The 18,288-nt window shown below is 45.7% G+C and overlaps 1 protein-coding gene across 1 annotated transcript; it reads left to right on the top strand.

Annotated features, from left to right (window-relative positions):
* Window positions 1–445: 445 nt before the first annotated feature.
* nf2b (NF2, moesin-ezrin-radixin like (MERLIN) tumor suppressor b) lies at window positions 446–12,114 on the top strand. Its single transcript, XM_084474780.1, has 18 exons — window positions 446–533; window positions 626–760; window positions 1,111–1,209; window positions 1,585–1,710; window positions 2,039–2,161; window positions 2,810–2,893; window positions 3,096–3,164; window positions 3,248–3,330; window positions 4,075–4,150; window positions 4,566–4,703; window positions 5,013–5,087; window positions 5,185–5,298; window positions 7,266–7,388; window positions 7,796–8,013; window positions 8,507–8,609; window positions 8,861–9,006; window positions 9,397–9,565; window positions 10,235–12,114. The coding sequence occupies exons 3-18, from the start codon at window positions 1,120–1,122 to the stop codon at window positions 10,280–10,282; spliced, it is 1,785 nt and encodes a 594-aa protein (XP_084330906.1). The 5' UTR covers window positions 446–533; window positions 626–760; window positions 1,111–1,119; the 3' UTR covers window positions 10,283–12,114.
* The last annotated feature ends 6,174 nt before the right edge of the window (window positions 12,115–18,288 follow it).

Raw genomic sequence — 18,288 nt, 5'->3', positions numbered from 1 at the left:
CTAGTGACTGAGCTGGAAGCAAGAGGAAGGGGGTGTTAGGGAACCAGCTGGAACCAGGGGGAAGGAGGTGCTAGTGACCTAGCTGGAGCCAGGGGGAAGAAGGTGCTAGTGACCCATATCAGCTGGAACCAGGGGAAAGGAGGTGCTAGTGGTGACCCATATCAGCTGTTGCCTGTTCATGAGGAAGGAACGGTACCAGTGAATAAAATATGGCTTAATCTCCATCATGTCAAAAGACATGTATATTATTGTAACAATACTTTCCTATTCCACAACCTATGTTTAGTCCATAATGTCATGTCGCGGGGACTACACCGCACTGCACATCAAATAATGAATACATAATATTTAAACGTTACACGCCAGCATAGCTTGTTGTCCCTGGTGAACATGCGCAATGCGCGGAGATGCAGTTATGTTTCTCGCCTGTAGGTGGACCAAACTAACCAAAACAGCTAAGCTAACTGTAGCTACTCCTGTTGTCTTTTAACCTCTTCATGGTTTCCATTAACACGCAACAAAACCAGATAACGGTATAATACTTTATTTGCGTGTGGCAATTATGGCTATTTTCCAAGTCTGCAACTTTTTAGCTTATTTATTTTGGTCTGTTTTTGTTGCACAGCTGGAAAACTAACGCTAGCTAGCTAACTTTTCCACACACTACGAGTCCCATCGTCTCCACCATCACGTTTTAACTACAGGATTTTTTAATCCTGATTTTTCCAGCGGACCACGCCGTTATTAAGTCATTGCGAAGGTAAACTATGGATGTATAATAATGTAATCTGTTCTGCACAGTTTAATGGGATCCTATCCTACACATGCCAATCTGTCCATGTCACGTTCATCTTTCACACGCATGTAATAAGTTTGCCAAGTGTGAGACAATCTTCTTGTCCTAGGGTCATTGTGTGAGGTAAGGCGTAGTAGATGGGTCTAGTACCACAAAAAGTGATATACTCGAGTGCACTTGGTGCTGACGTTAGTGGTTTGGGCAATCTGCATTACAGCTATGTGCAAAACAAAGATCTTTTAATGAAGTCAATAATGTGTTTTTTATTTTACTGTCTGTCTTTCTTCGATTCCTGGTGTCCCTTCTAACTTCAGACCGCCAAGATGTCTATACTGGGCTTAAAGAAGAAACAACCAAAGACCTTTAAAGTCAAAGTCATCACCATGGATGCTGAAATGGAATTCAGCTGCGAGGTATTGATTCACCTTCGGTATAGCGACTTCTTCCCATTTTCGTGTATATTTTTTTCAGTTGGGTTGTAACTTGGATGTAGTGAGACCCTTTCTTGGCAGACTTCGCACATAGGTCAATAGGTCAGAAAACGATCCCCACAACACAAACTGCCGTTCGCTATTTTCCACTTCACCTCTGGGCTCTGTTGAAGGTGTGTGTGTGTGTGTGTGTGTGTGTGTGTGTGTGTGTGTGTGTGTGTGTGTGTGTGTGTGTGTGTGTGTGTGTGTGTGTGTGTGTGTGTGTGTGTGTGTGTGTGTGTCCAACCTTTGGATATGTTTTGGTTATTTAAAAGTGAACACAATTCAAAGGCAGGTGTTTTTCTGTCTCCCCTGCAGGTCAAGTGGAAGGGGAAGGACCTGTTTGATTTGGTGTGCAGGACCGTGGGCCTGAGGGAGACCTGGTTCTTTGGCCTCCGCTACACCGTGAAGGACACGTACGCCTGGCTGAAGCCTGAGAAGAGGGTGAGCCTGCATCACTTAGTAAAGATTAATTTCTTTAATTCTCTTCAATATGGCAATATAGAAAAGCTGCAAGCATTGATTTGTCAATGCTTGCAAGTGAACTACAAAACAGGCAATGCCGCCATTCGGTCCATCCATATCCCGCTTACTGAAGCTCATCTAATCAGCTGCAAAGGTTGACTGACACTGCTAAACAAACACTGCAGACAGCAGACTTCTATAAATGAGTGAAGTCTATGTTGTGTAAATGGAGCATTCCAGCTGATAACCAGTCCCCAGTTCACCTGGTGGGCTTGTCTCATACTTTTGGATGTTTCTGATAATGCAGGTCCTGGATCAGGAAGTTCCCAAGGACTCACCGATAACCTTTAGTTTCTTGGCTAAGTTCTTCCCAGAAAAAGTAGAAGAAGAATTGGTCCAGGAGATTACGCAGCACCTCTTCTTCCTTCAGGTGAGGATGCGGTTGCTTCTGCGCTTTGTAAACCACTACTATGGGAACAGGGTTATTTACATCTGCATTCAGGTGTGTGTGTGTGTGTGTGTGTGTGTGTGTGTGTGTGTGTGTGTGTGTGTGTGTGTGTGTGTGTGTGTGTGTGTGTGTGTGTGTGTGTGTGTGTGTGTGTGTGTGTGTGTGTGTGTGTGTGTGTGTGTGTGTGTGTGTTACAGTTCTTCAATTATCCAGTTTTCATCAAAAATATTTCACAAAATGGAGCTATTAAAGGTGTTCTCAATTGCTATTATGAATTTACATCAAGTGTTGGGTCTTTAGCTAAGGAGAGGAAACTCACAATTCAATGATTCATTCCTCAGCTTTACTTCTGAGTGAGCAAAAGACGAAGCCCTTCGTTCAAACTGGAGCCCATTCATCCTTTGTAGGCTAGCATTACCGCTTAAAACTCAACCTAAGATTAACCACATTTGTTTTGGTCAAACTACGCAAACTTCTCACACTGCAAGATAGGTTTGTGGCTCTGAGTGTCACCAAAGAGTAAGACATTAAACATCTAGGCTAGACTGCAGGTAGAAATGCAGGGTTAAAGGGTTAGGTTTGTGTTTATTTCCCTTGTGCACTGTGTGACTTTCACATAATGTTTGATAGGTGAAGAAACAGATTTTGGATGAAGAGATCTTCTGCTCTCCTGAAGCCTCGGTTCTGCTGGCATCCTACGCTGTCCAAGCCAAGGTAAGGAGCGCCTACCGAAGCAAAGGAAACCTTGTGGAAACCTTTTCTGCTCTGCACTTTCGGGTATCATTGAGTCGTTCAAGTGCTTTAAATCACAAGTAGTCCAAGTTTTGGTCCGTTTTGGTTGTTTTTGAGTGTCTCTGTTACCTTTTTCCAAATCTCTCCTTTTCTTCTTTGTGTTTTAAAAAACAAATTCACACAGTATGGAGATTATGACCCAAACTTCCACAAGCCTGGGTTCTTAGCCCAAGATGAGCTGTTGCCTCAAAGGGTAAGTCTGTCTGTCTGTCTGTCTGTCTGTCTGTCTGTCTGTGGCTTGCCTTAGCCTAGTATAAACCTGTCTGCCTGCCCCAGGTTCTGATGCAGTACCAAATGACAGCAGAGATGTGGGAGGAGAAGATCACTGCATGGTATGCAGAGCACAGAGGTATCGCCAGGTATTACATCATCATCCTAATCTCTCCGCTGTACAGAAGCTGTTCACCTAGATTCTAGCACCAGGCGTATCATTCCTCTAGATGACATGTCCTTCTACATGTCCTTCTGTGCGTCAAATCCAATAATGTCAGAACAAACAAACAAACCACACCCAAAAGATTTTGGGTGTGGTTTTCAGGAGAGGGGCGGGATACGTTGCAGACCTGCTAGTAGGCAGTCCCATAGATAAGAACATACAGACTCCTGACTTAATTTCCACACAGGGCCAGACCGTTTAGTATACATTAACTGGACCGTCCGGCATCCAAGGAAAATATCTAATCGACATCCTAGCCCACTTCCTTTTAAAAAAGGAAATCTACAAGAATAACAGTCAAAAAAGATGGGCAACAACATTGACTATTACTATAAAAACTGCCAACAACGCAAATAGCAAATGCGATGCGTTGCTGTAAATGCAAACTCAACATACAAGGACTTCAGTAACTGAGCAGCAAAGCCCGCATGGCTGTTGGTTCATGTGTGTTCACGTGGGACTGGTCCATCCATTGATGGTGTTTCATTAACTCACTACATTTATATTAGTTTATCAAGTGGTCATAAATAACAGGAAAGTGATTTCTCTCAAATGAGGTCAGACTTCTTGCATTTGCTTACTGATCACGGCCCGAGTCTTTTTCTTATTGTTCTAAAGTTTTCTCCTTATTAATTAGACTTTATTGTTGTTGTTTGGACCCCTGCAGAGATGAAGCGGAGATGGACTACCTTAAGATTGCCCAGGATCTTGAGATGTACGGCATCAGCTACTTCTCCATAACTGTAAGTCTTGGTTATTCCAACTCAAGCACTGCTGCTGTGTCTTCTTTCATAGATTCCTAGACGTTTTCTTTTGGGATGCTTCCTCTGTTCTCTAATACATGTGGAACGGTAGTAAGTAACTAATCATGACCACACGTCAATTAGATAATTGCATTACTGGCAATCAAAATATGTTGCTCTCCAAGTAGGTGAATTTATTGAGTCAGTTCAGGCCAATGTGCTTATTGTGAAGTGGTGAAGAACAGAAACAGTATGTCCATTTAAGCCGACCAAAGCATAAAAACAACTTTGCATTACTTGGATCCATCGCAAGTGTAATCTCCTCACACACCCTACCGACCACAGATCCACAGCCAGCCAGTACATGTGTTGATTACCTGCTTGAGTACTGTTTTTGTCCAAATGATCAAAACAGCAAAACAAGAGAGACACTGACCTGCTGCTGGGCGTGGACGCCCAGGGTCTCCACATCTACAGCCCCAACAGCAAGCTCAACCCCAACAAGTCCTTCCCCTGGAGCGACATCCGCAACATATCCTACAGCGAGAAGGAGGTGCGGACTAGGCTGTGTATTAATTATTACATTCTGGTGGTGCAACCTGATGTTTTATGATCTGGAATAGCTGTGGTTGGCCAATATAGGGCGCTAGGGCACCACCTTCCTGGGTGGAAAGTATTTTACATGATGGATGCAGAATTATTATGCAAAAATAAATCATGTTTTTGCTATCTCAATAGAATATCAAACTTGCAGGCGATCAAATGGTCTTGTTGTCCAAATCCTATTGATCAAATGTCTCCCAAATTCCTTGTGGCTTGTATATTAACCGTAAGCCGTTTCTAACTTTATTTCCACATCCAGTTCACTATTAAACCCCTGGACAAGAAGAAAGACGTGTTCAAGTTTTACTCTTCCCAACTGCGTGTCAACAAACTGGTGGGTTCGGTTCTTCATTGATCAGATGGAATTTCTTCCAAACATGCTTATTGGATGAGGTGAAACATGTAAGGGCTCTTGTCCGGAACTCTTCCAGATCCTGCAGCTGTGCATCGGCAACCATGACCTGTTCATGAGGAGGAGGAAGGTGGACTCCATCGAAGTGCAGCAGATGAAGGCTCAGGCCAAAGAAGAGAAGGCCCGCAAGAAGGTCAGCTTTTAAGACATGGGCCTAACTCACCCCTACCACCAGAGTGAGACCAACCCGATCCCCTCTTCAGATCAGTGTTGCCTTGATCCCACCAAAACGATAGGGCCATTCAGCGCTTGGGAGTTTCAGTTCCTGACCAACAAGGACCAACTGTCTGCCGATCTTAAAAAAAGATTGCGGTGCCCAAAGAAATTGTAGCGAACTAAGGAGCAATCAAAACAGTTTGGTCCGAAGTAGACCAACCATAGCGAAAGAAAAAAGCATCACTCATGTTTTATTTATTTATTTGGAAATCAATTCCTGTCCAACTAAGGCCAGATGTATTGATTCAAAATGTAAGCCCGTGCTTTGCAGTCCTGCTGAGGGCCCACATGAAGAAGGACCCTTTTGGTAAACTGAACCTAATAAAGTAGTAAAAAAATACTAACTTTATCATGGAAAATAATTTAAAAACACCTGTGGCATCATGTTCTTGATGGCTTTAGTTGTGATGCATTTTTATCCCAAACGAACTGTAATCTAGACTAAAACGGCATCGATATTCACTGCACCAAAGTAGGCCACCAACCATTTTGAGAGCCCAGCAGTGTCTGAAACACTACTGCATGAATTAATTAGAATGATCGAAGTAGTTCAACAGTAACAAAGGATGGTTCATCTGTGCCCTGTACTACGAACCTCGATTACTGGGTTAGCGAGGTATGTTGCGCTCAAAGCCTGGGTTAGCTGGGACACGAAAGTCGATCTCTTTTAGCGTCGCTGTATCACCATGGTGACTTATGCCGTCAACCATACTTGGTCGGGAGCAGGTTTTCAGCTAAGATAAGCGCAGCTTCCTCGCCCCTCCATTGACAATGACGTCACCATTTGTGGGTTTCCCCATAGACCTCGGAGCCCGTATCGTACAGGGGTCTCTCCGGAGACAGAGGGTCTTTTGGGACAGATCCGATCCTTTGGCAATGCCTGAGAATATTCTTTATGAGAGATACAGGTTCTCATCAGAGGGTATTCGCTACTTTATCGTCCTTGTTGGACCTTATATAGACAATGCTTGCTGTTGCGCAGTGTGTCTCCGTGAGAGAGTGGTAGAGTGGAGGTAGCACGTCAGTCTTGAATTTCTGCGTGCAGGGTTTGTCTCCCAAGTGATGCGCATTTGTGTGAAGCTTAAAAAGTCACAAGTCATACAGAATAATTTACTGAAGGTTATGGAATTATATTTTTGTACTTATTTCGAACTTGAATCCATGTTCTCACGACCGTGCTGGCACCACATGTATGAGGGTAAAAGGCATGATGATGGACCGGCGAGATTTGAACGCCGGTCGCTGGCATTCGGGTCTTTTAATAATCCACTACGCCACCGCCGCTACCTCACAGCGGTCGAAAACATATGCAATACATTTCTTACATAGGGTGTATTTAAAGTGTATCAGCATCACTCTATTGGGATTAATGGCGAACAATTCATCATTTGGCATAGTTATTTTATAGACTAAATGCAGAATCCTTTCACTTTAATTAAATTTAATTTAATTTACACGATCGAATTGACACTATTTTTTGCCAGCACGCCTCCCTAGCTGGTATGTGCAATTGTCTTGCCTCTAGCTGTTATCAGATTTTTGAACTCCTCATAGGAGTTGATTATGACTATCTGTTCCTCTTGAGTGAAATAGACTGCTCTTGCGCTATCCATTTTGTAAAGGTGAGTAAAATGACGCGATAAACGCCCCTTTCACGTGAACGCGCGTTGAACCTAAAGCAAAAAAGGAAAACCTGGCTCGACTAATCGAATCCTAAGTGAATGTCGTACTACCATTTAACTCTGATCGCGAGTTCCGTCTGTCGATCCAGGTTTTCCCAAGAAAGCCTGGGTATGTTCAGCGAGGTTCATAGTATACCCCACTGTTCATCTGCATATGTAGATTGAACCCGAGTCTCAAATCCTTCCCTGGCTCTCTCTCCAGGTGGAGAGGCAAATCCTGGCACGGGAGAAGCAGATGAGGGAGGAGGCGGAGCGGGCCAAAGAGGAGATGGAGAGGAGACTCTTTCAGCTCCAAGATGAAGCACGATTGGCCAATGAGGCACTGGTGAGGACGGGACTTCCTTGAAAATCTATCCCACAGTGTTCTTTACAGGGCACGCGTCACGTCTGCGGCCAAGATTTATATATATACATAAATGGTCAATGGTGAAACGGCTGCCTTAGCTTGGTGGCCGGCATGACCACTTGTTAAAGCAGCGCATCAAAGTAAGCTAGATCTCTATTTAAATATCATATCAACACAGGAGGTCTCTGCTGGAATACTGTGTTTGCGTGTTTTCCTGGAAGTTGACTGTTAAAGGGAATTACCATTAATACAACTACGGATTTATCTGGGTTTGGACATTGTTACATACAATTTGTAAAATATTTGGATAAACATATCCAATATAGTAACGCGTAAATGAAACATGATAGTCTACCCTTTTAACCAATTACGTGTTGCCTCCCCAGCTGCGGTCGGAGGAGACAGCCGACCTGCTGGCGGAGAAGGCCCAGATAGCGGAGGAGGAGGCCAAGCTACTGGCCCACAAGGCCGCCGACTCGGAGCAGGAGAGGCAGCGGCTGGAGGTGACGGCCATGAAGACCAAGGAGGAGAAGAGGCTGATGGAGCAGAAGATGAGGGAAGCTGAGCAGCTGGCCGTCAAGCTGGTGGAGCAGTCGGAGCGGAGGTCTGCAGCGGCTCCACTCACTGTGGTTTTCTCAGGAACTACTTTATTTACACCTTTCCTGTAACAAAGCTAAAACGTATTTCAGGAAGCATCATAAAGGTAGTCTTAAGTTTTTTTTCTACATTCCAGGGTGCTAGTCAACCCCACATGTTATGCTCAAATTCTCAGCATTTCACCATTTTCTCAAACCGGTGTGTAATGCACCTGATGTGCCCTCTCTTGATGGACAATTAATGTATTTATATTGATTGATCTTCTCTTGCCATGTGTCGTTCAGAGTGCCCTCCATTCAGCTGGTGAATGAACTGGTGTGGTTCTCCTACGGGTTTAAGTGTCTCTTAGTTGTGTGCAGGTTCAAGGAAGCTAGTCTGTGTAGTTACCTCTCTAACTGGTGTGCAGGTTCAAGGAAGCTAGTCGGTGTAGTTACCTCTCTAACTGGTGTGCAGGTTAAAGGAAGCTAGTTGGTATAGTTACCTCTCTAACTGGTATGCAGATTAAAGGAAGCGGATCACCTGAAGCAGGACCTGACGGAGGCCAAAGACGCGGAGCGCAGAGCCAAACAGAAGCTCCTGGAGATCACCAAGACCACGTACCCGGTACGCACACGTTCATACCCTAGTGTTTTGTTATTTTACTAACAAATGACCACATACCCGGGCTGGTACACACGCTTTCATACCCTAGTGATTTATTACACCAACAAATGTAAAATTTTTAGGGGTTTAAAAAAGACGTCCGTACATTGGGTTTGCACTCAATCGATGTCGAGCTTGTAGTTCCGCCCCGGGTCTAGTCTAGAGGCGAAGCTGTCCAATCTCCCATTTTGATGTCAGATTGTGCTTTGCAGCTCATAGCGGCCTACTCTACTCCACCTCCTCCCCCACCGCCCCCGCCCCCCGAGGCTGCGGAGGCCGGCTGCGACGCGGCCTCCATGCGTCTGGACTTCAAGGACTCGGACATGAAGCGGCTGTCCATGGAGATCGAGAGGGAGAGGTAGGACCACCCGCTGTGGGCGGCCCTTCAGGGGCTCTCCTCCTTTCATTTGTGGTGTCCACCCTGTTGTTGTTCTGGTTTTACCTTTTAGTTTCTCCCTCACTCACGTCCCGTCTGCTCACCCTGCTCTCTCGCTGTATCTCTCACTCTCCCTCCGAGCTCTGCCTCGTACTTTGTGAACTGATTTGGGATGTCCACGCTGGTTTCACTTTCTTCTACCTTTCCTTTGGTTTCTACTCGCATATTAATAATTCCCCCACCCCTCTCCTCTTCTTTCTATTGCTCACTCCTCCACTCTCTCTCTATCTCGTTCCTCCTTTCCATCTCTCACTTGAAACCAACTTGCTCCTTCTCCTCCGCTCTCCTCTCCTCTCCCTCTCCCTCTCCCAGGCTGGAGTACATGGAGAAGAGTAAGCACCTGCAGGACCAGCTGAAGGAGCTGAAGACGGAGATAGAGTCTCTGAAGCTGGAGGAGCAGCAGCAGCAGCAGGCCAGCCTCTACAGTCTGCGGGGGGATGTCCGCCAGTACGCCCAGCCCCACTACGCCCCCCACAGCAACGTGAGTATGCCCAGCAGGCCGGATTAACTCTTCTGCGTGGTTCAGCGCGTCTTCACATGGCGAAGAAGAGACGCCTGTCTTATCGGAGCCTCCTGCATTTATACCAGCGCCTCACGTGCCCACAAGGGGGCAGCACAGAGCTTTCCACCCCCAATTGCAATCCCATCGGAAAAATTGGAACGTCTAGACCGAGTCTGCTCCAATGAACACATGTTGAAATAGCATCGGTGTGAAAAATATTAAATGTCGTGCCGAAAAACGGCTGCTGGGTCGCAACCACTGAAAACAGTGTTTAGATTTATCCGGATGCGATAATAGTATTCTTACGTCTGGCTGTCAAAAACAAAACACTATGCCTGGGTAATACTCGACCAATCAGAGATTAGTTGACACAAACCACTGCAGAGACAGGTGACACGATATATAGCTTTATAGAGCTAGAGATAGCTATATAGAGATATCTATAAAGATAGATGGTTATGTAGAGATATTAATAATGATATAAGATCAAGATTAGTGTCTCTTATGCATGTTAAAATGAAATGAGTCAAGTGAGATTCAGCTTTTTAATAATTTTATCAATCAACTTGGAGTATGAAAATGTATATATTTGTTGCACTATAAGTGATGAAATGTAACCTGAATACTAAAGTGAGTGTTTCTGTCCAGCGGAACTCTGCCTACATGTCTCAGATGGCGTTCTTTGAAGAGGTGTGATCCGGAGCTCGGTGTCTCCTCCATGGCTCTGTTTACCATCCACACTTATCTTACATTTGATGTTTTTTTTTTTGCTACTTTGTGATTTTACCCTCGATCGTGAGAAACTTTCACACAGAAGACATGAGCGACCTGTTCCCCATGGAGAGACTCTCCGCCCCCCCACCCCCGGACCTGTGCAGACACCCCTGGGCGGCTGCCTCAAGCCTATGGCCCACTTTGTGCACTAAAGGTATTTGTAATGCAAGGTCTACAAATGCTTGACTTGCGCTCTCGTCGCGCCCCGTCGGAGAATGCCAACCCACAGTGGTGTGCGTGGATGGATTGAGTTTTGTTTGAACTTGATTTGTTGTTCTGTGTGTTTTTGATTTTTTTTTAATAAGGGATATTATTTGGTGAGTGTAATGTCACCAGATTTTCATTAAGGCCCTAACAGCCTCTGGCTTTTTTTAAAGACCCAAACCAGCTCGTCAAGTCAACCTAAACCTGTAAGAGTCCAAATGAAATGGATTATCAATCTTCAAATCTGAACCATGAAAACAATGTCCATCCTGGAGATCAGTGCCTAGGCATTCCCAATGTCCCTCCTGGAGATAAGTGCCTGGGCATTCCCAATGTCCCTCCTGGAAATCTGTGACTGGGCATTCCCAATGTCCCACCTGGAGATCAGTGCCTAGGCATTCCCAATGTCTCTCCTGGAGATCAGTGCCTGGGCATTCCCAATGTCTCTCCTGGAGATCAGTGCCTGGGCATTCCCAATGTGCCGTTTGCAGAGGACTGAACCCGGGTGCTGCTCGCTGGATTGGGCTGAAGACCTCCTCCTTATGGGACTAAATTACCTTCACCGTCTCAGTCTGGAAGTTCCATATCAGTTATCTGCCAACATGCTGCGAGCACACAGCGGGTACCTGTCAGAAGAGGATCACCTGATCGAGACATCAGAGACTAGCCTGATCAGTATTGGAACATGTCCGGCCTCCTTTTGGACTTGCCTCTGTTGTAGAGAGTACACCATGTGCCCACACCATTTCTAGTGCCTTATCGTGCTTTTCACAAGTACAAGCTCTCTGCCATTTCAAAACTTTTGCTGTGTAACTGTAGAATGTCGATGTGCCTTGAGTTTTCTGTATTTCGTTTTTTAACTACGTATTTGTGTTACTGCGGTCCTATTTAAAGTACTATACCTGTGTGCTTTGGTGGTCATATTGGATTTGAGTTGTTGAAGATTGACTGCCCTGATTAAGTTTCACTACAGATGAATGTTTTAGTTTACCCCCTTGTAGTGTGCGTTTCTCTCAGGGTTAGTAAGATAACACCATTTTTAGGATAACTGACATGTTTTGGCCACTGTTAACGTCTCTGTTCAACTGAGGCAGAAAAACTCACTAAAGAACTTGAGTTCAGCTCAAGTTCTTTGGTGTTATTTAAGTTATTGCAGTTGACATCATCCCATGTTATTTTATGAGGCCTTCATCTGTTCCATGAGATATGCAGACTGCAGCCTTCATCAGTCGGTTAGGTATTGGATCTATGGGAATATGAACTAAGCACTGTCATGGTTTTGCTTAGTCAGTCTATTTTTCAGTCAGTCTAGTCTTTTTTTTTTTTTTACTGTTTGTTTCCCATCCTTCTGTAAAAAGTGTATTTCATTTTTGTTTGTTGCAGAACATAAAGTGTATATTTGATTTCACAACTTAAATTTTCAAACCGTTAGTTTGAAATGGTAAACACATTCTTCCACAGTTGTATTTCTTGTGATCGGCTCATAACCTACAGTACTTGTGTTTTTCTAAAATGCAACTTTCTTGAAAACTTGTTTCAGTTTTTTGCTACAATATTTCAATACTGTGCCTTTTTTTTTAATAGTAAATGCAATTTTCCAAATGGTTGAGTTTAAAACATAACCATTTATATGACTATGCCTACATTAATAATAGCAGAAACTTAATATAAATTATATTTGGAAAAACGTATTTCAGAACAGAATCTGCTGAGATTCCTTCACTATAGAGTCCACCCATTGCGCTTTTCTAGACCTCAGGCTCTTTTCTTGACCTCAAAAACCCTTTTGTCATGCACTATTTTTAATATATTACCATTTTAATTGAACACTTGGGTTAAACATCTAATAGATGCAGATGAGAACCGGCGAAATTGGGTGGAAAAAATGACATAACATCAAGTAGCTTCGTCCAATGGAGTCAGTTGACCCTCAATCACCCTTTAAACACTGGCCTGCGTTACTGAGCCCTTGAGGCCGCTCTGAGATTAGAGCACGCTAACCTCAGCCTTCTGTTGACCCTTATTAAACTTGAATACACCCTCTGCTCCTTTACCTACCAGGAGACCGTAAAGGAGCAGACTCAATCCTAGGGTTCTGAGCCTGTGTTGTTCCTACTGGTCCCTCTAAAAGGAGCAGACTCAATCCTAGGGTTCTGAGCCTGTGTTGTTCCTACTGGTCCCTCTAAAAGGAGCAGACTCATTCCTAGGGTTCTGAGCCTGTGTTGTTCCTACTGGTCCCTCTAAAAGCACTATCACTAAATCAACACGTGGAGCGACTGCACAAAGGTGCATTCAATAAAGGTTGACTATCTAAATGGGGATGCTGGGGATTTCCATGGCCCTTGAGTCACAGGGTTAAGCCCAACTGCTCTCTCTTGTATCCTCTTTGTGTCGGCAGACCTTTGGTTTGACACAAATCACCATTTGTCACGTATGATCTGCTTTCTGTCAAGGAGTCTGGGGCGTTCAATATTTTCTAAAAATGAAACTCCTCAGACTTACTGCTTAAAGGTGGCTCATTTTAGACTTGAGTTTATGGCACTTGATGCAATCGATTAAGACTTGCTTCATGAACAGGGACCTCCATGGAGGGAACGGAGTCTCGCATTGAAAACATCCTTTTAGTCATTTGTGGAGAGATCTCCAGAAGACTGAATCACCGGGTAAAACAAGTGGTCACTTCTGCCTGTTTTCTTCTTCTCAGTCCCATCATTACAAGCTGCAGGACCACCCAATGTGTTGCTTTATCTTAATCACGAGAGATGATGAACAACATTGCCTTTTTTTCCACTTGGAAGCCTAATGAGTTGGAACCTAACGAGTTTGCCTCGGCTGCGCTGGCATTGATTGCAGACGCTCACAGCACCCTGGAACAACTTAAGTCTGGAATAAACGTGTAAACTTCAGCGCAACTATATCCCAAGGTATGTGAGAAATGATCAAGGGATATCAAAAGCAAGTGTAATTTGGTTGGCTCCGCTTGGTCTGCCTTGTTGTGAGGTAAATCATGTCCATGTCATGTCCACTGCCAACGGTGCAGGCAGTGGGACGATGGCAGGAGCCTCCATGCATGGTTCACTAGGAGCAGTTCCTCCCTGAATGACACGTTGTTGACATGTTGGATTATCCAATCAGTACTACCTGCATGTGTTTGAAAGTAACCAGATGCACATTTTCAGGTCCATTTTATTTACATCACAGTGGACTTCTCAGGCCACATTATAAAACTAACACTACACATTAAACTAACCCCATGAGTGAGAAGCCTTGAGGCGCAACACCAAAAGGGACATGACCCCTTGGTTAGGAGATCATGTTGGGCAAAACAGGCAGCAGCGGTGCCAGAGAATTATGTTTGGGAGGGGTTGTGTTGTGCGAGTGTAATGTGTTAGTTGCAAACTCCTATAACTGGGGGTTTTGGGAGCGGGGCTTAGAGGGGGCTCAGGCTTCTTCAGCTTAAGCCCCCGCTTGTCACCAACAGCTAGACTGGACAATGTGGTTCCTAGGCAGAGTGTTCAGTGTGATAATGGCTTACTGATCGGGAACATTGTGCCAAAGCGAGTGATGTTAATGCTTCATTTACAGACACTACACCTGTTAGATGAGAAGAGATCATACCAATGAGATATTTTAAATAGTTCTAATTCAGCCAAATCTATTTTCCCCCATTTTCTTTACCTTCTGCAGATTCCTGATCCAAAGTGTTTTTCTAAGTTACTGTACGTATAAAATGTATCTTTGAAACACTGGTCTTGCAGCCGAAAGAGTGTTGGTGTCTAGGTCTAGACAAAACACTGCATGTTGCCGTTTCCACTTAGTCTAAATAAAACCCGATGTTCCCGATGTTCTGAAATAAAAATGAGATAAGTGTATGTGCGCGATCAAGTGCAGACATCCCAGGGTAAAGCAGCGGTGGATGTGTGCTAGTGGTCCTGTGCCCGGGTGATAACTCTGGTGGAGCCTGGGACGGTGTCTCCTCGGGACGGCCGGGTGGCTGCTATCAGTCTGAGCAGACAGGCGCTGCGGCGCGGTCCCCCCCCCCCCAGGACACACAGCGTGGCACAGACACGCTCTGGATGGTCCGGGGCCGCTCTGTGGACTCAGAAGAACAGTCGGGACAGGCTGACGTCCTGGCTTCGGGCCCTGGGTTCACACCTGCTGTTCTCCTCGTTGCACCCCGACTTCAAGACATCCAGGTTATTTAGGATCAGGAGTCACAAGAAAGGATGTCAATAAAAGCTGCTGTAGGTGAGATTAAACAGCCATCTTTTTAGATGGCTATGAAGTACCAGAGCATCCGTCAGCTATGAGGGAGACACTGTGAGGATCCTAGGTTCACTGGCCTGCGTCTGTGTGTGACCATCCTCATTCCTGACCATTAAGGCCTCTCCTACCTTATTGTTTGGGGAAACCGTCCTGCAGCACTACAGCCTCCCCAAAGGCTTAGCGTTAGAACGCAACACGTAGGGAAGGAGGGAGCAGAGATCCTTTATTTCTGTGTCTGTGTATCTGTGTGTGTTACCTTTCTGGTCATGTCTGCTCTCCCCCAGAACCCATCTGGAGAAGGAGGAGGCGGAGGAGAACATTGACTGATGGGTGTGTCGAGCTCCTCTGGGCGTGCCTGTGTCACTGCGTGGGGAGTGTGCCTGTGAAGGTCTGTTGGTTTAAGGGGTTGAAGTGGACAAGTGTGTGTGTGTGTGTGTGTGTGTGTGTGCGTTTGACTGACACAGTCAATCACTCAGATCAGGCCTGCTGTCCATGGGGGAGTTGCCTGCACTTGCTCCAACAGGCTGTCAGAATCCATTGGAGTGTGCTGAATAAGAGACCATCCCGCCCCCAGCCTGTCTGAAACCCGCCCCCCTCCCTCCCTGCCTTATTCAAGGCCGATAGACATCAGGTTTGGATGAGTGACGGTTCCCCTCAAAGTGGGATTCAAACCTCTAATGCCCCCCCCCCAGCTCTTACCATCCGTCAGGATCCTGTTAAAAACAACCACGGGTTCCTCTGCTGGTGTTTTTGAAGCTTTAGCCGGCCGTTCAATACATCATCCCATTCAAACCGCAAGAAATGTTCCATATCCGTTGAAGAGAAGATGGGGTTGTTGGCCTGCTATACTTTGGCACATTAGATGAACCAGACGTTTAGTCAGAAATACTCGCCTGCTCATCTGATGAAATAGAAAGAATAAAAGAAGACGTCAACGGCAAGAGGTCTTCAGGAGTGGAACTTAAAACCTCTATTGTTAAACCTGCGCTGTGTCACTGCATCACATCATCGTGAGGAAACACTCCCACTCAAGCAGACGTGCAGCAGAATTCTCAAATAGAAATGGACTTTTACGCGCATTGACACGTCCCTCAATGAATAATTATAGACAAATAAACAGTTTTTGAAGAAATTACATGTTTGTATGTCAATTAATTAATTATTGTATAGTAGTAATACATGTTTCCTCTGCACCGTTTATTCATCCGGCCCCTGGGTGTGAGGAGGGCCCTGGTCCGGCCCCTGGGTGTGAGGAGGGCCCTGGTCCGGCCCCCTGGGTGTGAGGAGGGCCCTGGTCCGGCCCCCTGGGTGTGAGGAGGGCCCTGGTCCGGCCCCTGGGTGTGAGGAGGGCCCTGGTCCGCCCCCTGGGTGTGAGGAGGGCCCTGGTCCGGCCCCTGGGTGTGAGGAGGACCCTGGTCCGGCCCCCTGGGTGTGAGGAGGGCCCTGGTCCGGCCCCTGGGTGTGAGGAGGGCCCTGGTCCGGCCCCTGGGTGTGAGGAGGGCCCTGGTCCGGCCCCTGGGTGTGAGGAGGGCCCTGGTCCGGCCCCTGGGTGTGAGGAGGGCCCTGGTCCGGCCCCTGGGCTGGTGGAGGGCTCATTAATTCAAATCATTCTTAAATATAGATCATATCAGTGGCATATATTCTCAACAAAGGCTAAAGTAAATGACACAGTTTGTGTTTGGCATTTGACATCCATTTATGCTGTAATGGGATTTCCATGTTAGTCAGGATAGGTGAGAGACGACATCTCATCTTCACGCCCTAAAACCACCAGCACTATGACACGTGCAGGGGTCACGCCTCCTCCTATTGGTGGAGATTCAGCAGAGAAACATTCAGATCATCACTCTGATGTAATTTCCTTCTTACCTGTGCTTCAAGGGGTTATAGGTACAATTTAAGAGCTATTATAGCATAGGCATCCATCAGCTTTGAGTGAGTGAAGTGCTCAGTGAGAATATGTGTTCTGCTCGCGCGCCTCTGAGCCAGTTTAGATTTTAGAACACTCCCAGATAATATCTGAGCAATAAGGGCCTCTCTTCCCTAATACGTTTAAGGATCCATCTTGACGGTTAATCACAGGTGTAGGCATGAATACAAAACAAGGATGGAGCTCAGAGGGTGGCTTTATTTGGTTGAGTTTCAAAATCTTTCTCTCACTGATAATGTACAATATCCCAGCTCCAACTATATGGATTGTATCTTCATTTAAGAGAGAGAGTGTATCTTCATTTAAGAGAGAGTGTGTATCTTCATTTACGAGAGAGTGTATCTTCCTTTACGAGAGAGAGAGAGTCTATCTTCCTTTAAGAGAGAGAGTGTATCTTTCTTTAAGAGAGAGAGTGTATCTTCCTTTACGAGAGAGATGCCCTATGTTGTGGGTGCTGTCTTGTACTGTACTATATTGTATTATACTGTCCTATGTTGTGGGTGCTGTCTTGTACTGTACTATATTGTATCATACTGTCCTATGTTGTGGATGCTGTCTTGTATTGTACTATATTGTATCATACTGTCCTATGTTGTGGATGCTGTCTTGTGACCTATTTTGAATCCACCAGTGTTGTGCAGTATTAACCCTGCAGCAGCTAATCATTTATTTGCATGATTTCAACATGAAAATGAGCGGATCAAAGCAGGACTGCAGCTAAATATAAAGCTCAGCAGGTAGGGAGTAAAGGTAGGCGATGGCGGCGGTTGGGCTCATGGATTCAGGTTGAGCTCCACCAGCGATACACAAACCCCTGTCAGGCCCCACGCTGAAGTCCCAGTGGGTTGCGCTATTCAGACGATGATTTATTAGGTTGGAAATGTTCCTCCTCTCATACTCTGGTGAGGAGCTTCTCTGGGAGATCTGCACTGGAATGAACAGCACATGTTTCCTGTGTTTCTGTAATGGCTGTAAACCGGTTTAGAGCAGGTCTGCTCTGCAGCCAGGTGATCTGGTCTCAGAGCTGCGGACCCTCACCCCTGGAGACCACCAGGCTGTGGGCTCTCCTTTCCAACCAGGACACCAGCATCCCTGGAGACCACCAGGCTGTGGGCTCTCTCCATTCCTCCCAGTACACACAGTCCACCTCCAGACACACTTCTGTCAAACTCCTGCAGTTGGTGACCGACACTCATTGGATTCATCTCCAACGAGGAGGATCCCGCCCACAGAAAGGAGGTTGACCACCTGGCTTCCTGGTGAAGCAATAATCCATGAGGAGATGGCATGGTTTAACAGTGATGACTCCATGAGGAGATGGCATGGTTTAACAGTGATGACTCCATGAGGAGATGGCATGATTTAACAGTGATGACTCCATGAGGAGATGGCATGGTTTAACAGTGATGAATCCATGAGGAGATGGCACGGTTAAACAGTGATGATTCCATGAGGAGATTGCATGGTTCACCAGGCCGTAGACAGTGATGAATCCATGAGGAGATGGATCTTCCCTGGTCCCGTGGTC

The sequence above is a fragment of the Micromesistius poutassou genome, assembly GCF_964030765.1.
Source record: "Micromesistius poutassou genome assembly, chromosome: 10".
Taxonomy (NCBI): Eukaryota; Metazoa; Chordata; class Actinopteri; order Gadiformes; family Gadidae; genus Micromesistius; species Micromesistius poutassou.
Note: the sequence above shows the minus strand (reverse complement) of the source record. Positions and strands in the feature narration are given on the sequence as shown.

Coding starts and splice junctions, on each gene's coding strand:
- nf2b (XM_084474780.1), top strand. CDS start 1,120: ATGTCTATACTGGGCTTAAAGAAGAAACAACCAAAGACCTTTAAAGTC. Junction 5,088..5,184: donor AACTGCGTGTCAACAAACTG/GTGGGTTCGGTT, acceptor GAACTCTTCCAG/ATCCTGCAGCTGTGCATCGG. Junction 9,566..10,234: donor ACTACGCCCCCCACAGCAAC/GTGAGTATGCCC, acceptor GTTTCTGTCCAG/CGGAACTCTGCCTACATGTC.